This window comes from Strongyloides ratti, scaffold srae_scaffold0000004 (genome assembly GCF_001040885.1).
Source record: "Strongyloides ratti genome assembly S_ratti_ED321, scaffold srae_scaffold0000004".
Lineage (NCBI taxonomy): Eukaryota > Metazoa > Nematoda > Chromadorea > Rhabditida > Strongyloididae > Strongyloides > Strongyloides ratti.
The window spans coordinates 152195-155250 of record NW_020171522.1 but is presented as its reverse complement, the minus strand read 5'-3'; the positions used below and the strand labels follow the sequence as shown (position 1 = coordinate 155250).

Below are 3056 nucleotides of genomic sequence, written 5' to 3'. Positions count from 1 at the left end.
TTAGTTGTTTTATAGAATGAAAATTCGTTAAAGCAATATCCGGAGAAAAAAAGTAGATGAGGAAGATTTTAAATATCTAATTTATTCAATTTATGGAGCGTAATTTTTAAAACGTGTAGATAAACGTTGTCAAAAAAAAGAAATTAGTTTATTTTTGCTGATAAAAAAACAGTTTTTTCTTTTAAATTTTTAAAAGAGTTTTATTATACATGTTAACAAAATTATTAAAAATTGACTAGAACAGTAAATTTCAAAAGTTTATAATGCAATCTTTTTTTTTTTACAAGACTACAAAAATCTATTCCAAATTTTTTTTTTATAATAACTGTAGTTTCAGTAGCCGTTATTAAATTTTTTTGTTAAAATATTGCTTATTTATTACTTGGCATTATACAGAATCTAGTTTTAATTACGCGTAATAGCTCTACCTTAAAAAGAATTATTTTGTTTCTTAACAGCGAAAAAAAAAGATATTAAGGCGACGAATTTTTTTTATTTTTGACTAATCCATGAGATACTTATTAATCTAGCTTTTTTTGTTTTTCTAATTTAATGCAAGTGGTGGAAAACACTAAACTTATATACTTTCAAAATTTTAGTAACTTTTCTAAATGTTTGACAAGAATCAACTTCAGCAATAACTTTCAGATAGTTATTATCAACATTAGAAATTAATTTACAACGGTCTTCATTTTCAAGATTACCGTTTCTTCCGTTGAATATTTTTTACTCCTATTATATCGTCGTCAGATACACAATTTTCACTCGTAGATTTGGTTATAAGCTATTTAATCAAGGGTAACAAAATTTGATATTTTATATTATAATTTTATCTTTCTATATTTATTTATCACCATTTTTTTACCATCATTTATAATTTATCATTCTTATAAATCATTGATCAAATACCATGATTTTTCATTCTTTTTAAATGTTTAATTAATAATCCAAGCTTTTTTTGTTGCATGTGTTTTTTTTTAAGCTTATTTAGAAAAATAAACCAAATATTGTTACTAGAAAGCATAATAAAAATTTATGTAAAAGAATTATTTTTTTCATTTTATCATTTTTTTATTACAATATGTAAAACAAATATGTAAAATTAAACAAAAGACTCAACTTTTTTAAACTGTCAATAAATAGTTTCAAAAATTAGTTGATAGCTTGAGTATTTAAAAAACTGTATTTTATATGAAACAACTTATTATTTTTAAAACTATAATTTTATAATCAAATTTTATAAAACACCATTTATTTGTTTTACAAAAAACTTTTTATCTCCACAAAGTTTTATAAATAAAACAAATTATTTTAAAAAAAATGATAAATAATTTGCTATGATATATTAAAGAGTAATAGATATATTTCTATAGTTAATATTAAATTATATAATTTTAATAAAATTTGTTTTGTATTAATAAGTTTTTTTAAAAAAAAAAATATTAAACATTGAATTTTTTTAACTAGATAATTACCTGCAAAAATTCCAAAGCATTCGAAGTATAAAGTATAACCTTTACTAAGCAACATTTAATAAAGTTTGAAAAGTAAAAAATTATTTTTAAGATACGTTTCTATCACTTAAAATTGAAAAAGTGTATAACAGAAAAGTACCAAAATTTTTATTTTATTTGAGCTATTTTAACTTAATCTTTCTACCAAAATAATCTACATCAATATTTTTGTGAATTTATAATTAATTATATATATTAATCAGTAGCTTATTCTATTAAATGATCAGAGTATAATTATTATAACATTTTTGTGAGTGATTATTTTGTTTAAAAAATCATGTAAAGTTTTATCAATATATTTAATACTTAAATTATTATTAAATAAATAGTTAATGTAATTTACTTTTTAATAATATAAAAAAATTAAAAGTATTTAAATATTTATAAAGTAAGTTTAAAAAAATTTATAATAACAATGTTAAATTGTTAATGGTTTTTAAAATGATATTTACAAAAAAGTACTTTTGATTTTCGACGTTTTTGTTATAAATATAAATTTCAAGATTTTTTTATTTTGTAAAATAATTTTTTTTCCAAATGAATTTATTAAATATCTTATTTTATATTTTTATTTTTGAATTAATGTTTCTCTCATCTAATGGATGTTATTTAAGATGTAGAGGACATATCTATCGACAACCACCATGCAATTTATTTATTAGTGTACAAAAAGATCATTTTATGGTGAGAGCTGGCTATTTATTACCTCCTGCTGCTAAACAGCAAGTAATGCTTCTTCAACAAAGACGACGCAGCTTTGGTGGTAGTATGAGATTTAGATCGGCAAGTTTTGTTCAACCTACGCTTGATCAATTTACAGTCGTAAGTGGCTTCAGCATTGTATTAAAATCGTTTTTAGAAAAGGATTTGTGGAGCAATGAATATTGCTTATAGACAACCAACATACATTAAATTTCAATAAAATAATTGTAATAATAAGATTTTTGTAAAAATACTAATTTTATTTAGTATTTTTTTTTTAATAATCATTCAATTAATAATAAGTATAAAATTTTTTTATTTTACCGATAATAATATATTTTTGCTATTAAATATAACACGTAATACCTATCTCCTGCTATTATTGGAAGAAATTAGAATAGAAAAACATGTAAAAGAAGATAAAATTTGAAAAAAAGATAGTTTTAAGAATATGGTATCTAATTAAGAGCCTTCAAGACTTCAAATTATCTAAGATAGTTACTAATTATTGTTTTCAAATTTTAAATTCTAAATACACAAAAAAATACTGTCTTTTGATTCTCTTAGATCAATTTGGTACAAACAAAAAAAACCAAAAAAATTATTTAAATGTTTTACTAATAAAAAAAATGTTAAAAAAATAAATTCCACAATACAATAAAAAAATTCCTACATTTCATTCTCTTAAAAATACATAATACTTTCATTGAGTAATATTTTTTTTTCTTTAAATATGGAAAAAAAAATATTTTATATAGTAAAATTTTTATTAAAACAAATCAGTACAACCTTTATAATTACACAATAAAATATATATATAGTATAGTATTTCTTAAAGTT

At 19.9% G+C, this 3056-nt stretch overlaps 1 protein-coding gene across 1 annotated transcript; it reads left to right on the top strand.

Annotated features, from left to right (window-relative positions):
* Positions 1-2096: 2096 nt before the first annotated feature.
* Positions 2097-2436, top strand: SRAE_0000057900 (Hypothetical protein; the record flags this gene model as incomplete). The annotated part of the gene is made up of 2 exons (XM_024646488.1): positions 2097-2336; positions 2374-2436. The coding sequence occupies 2 exons, from the start codon at positions 2097-2099 to the stop codon at positions 2434-2436; spliced, it is 303 nt and encodes a 100-aa protein (XP_024500664.1).
* Between the last annotated feature and the right edge of the window lie 620 nt (positions 2437-3056).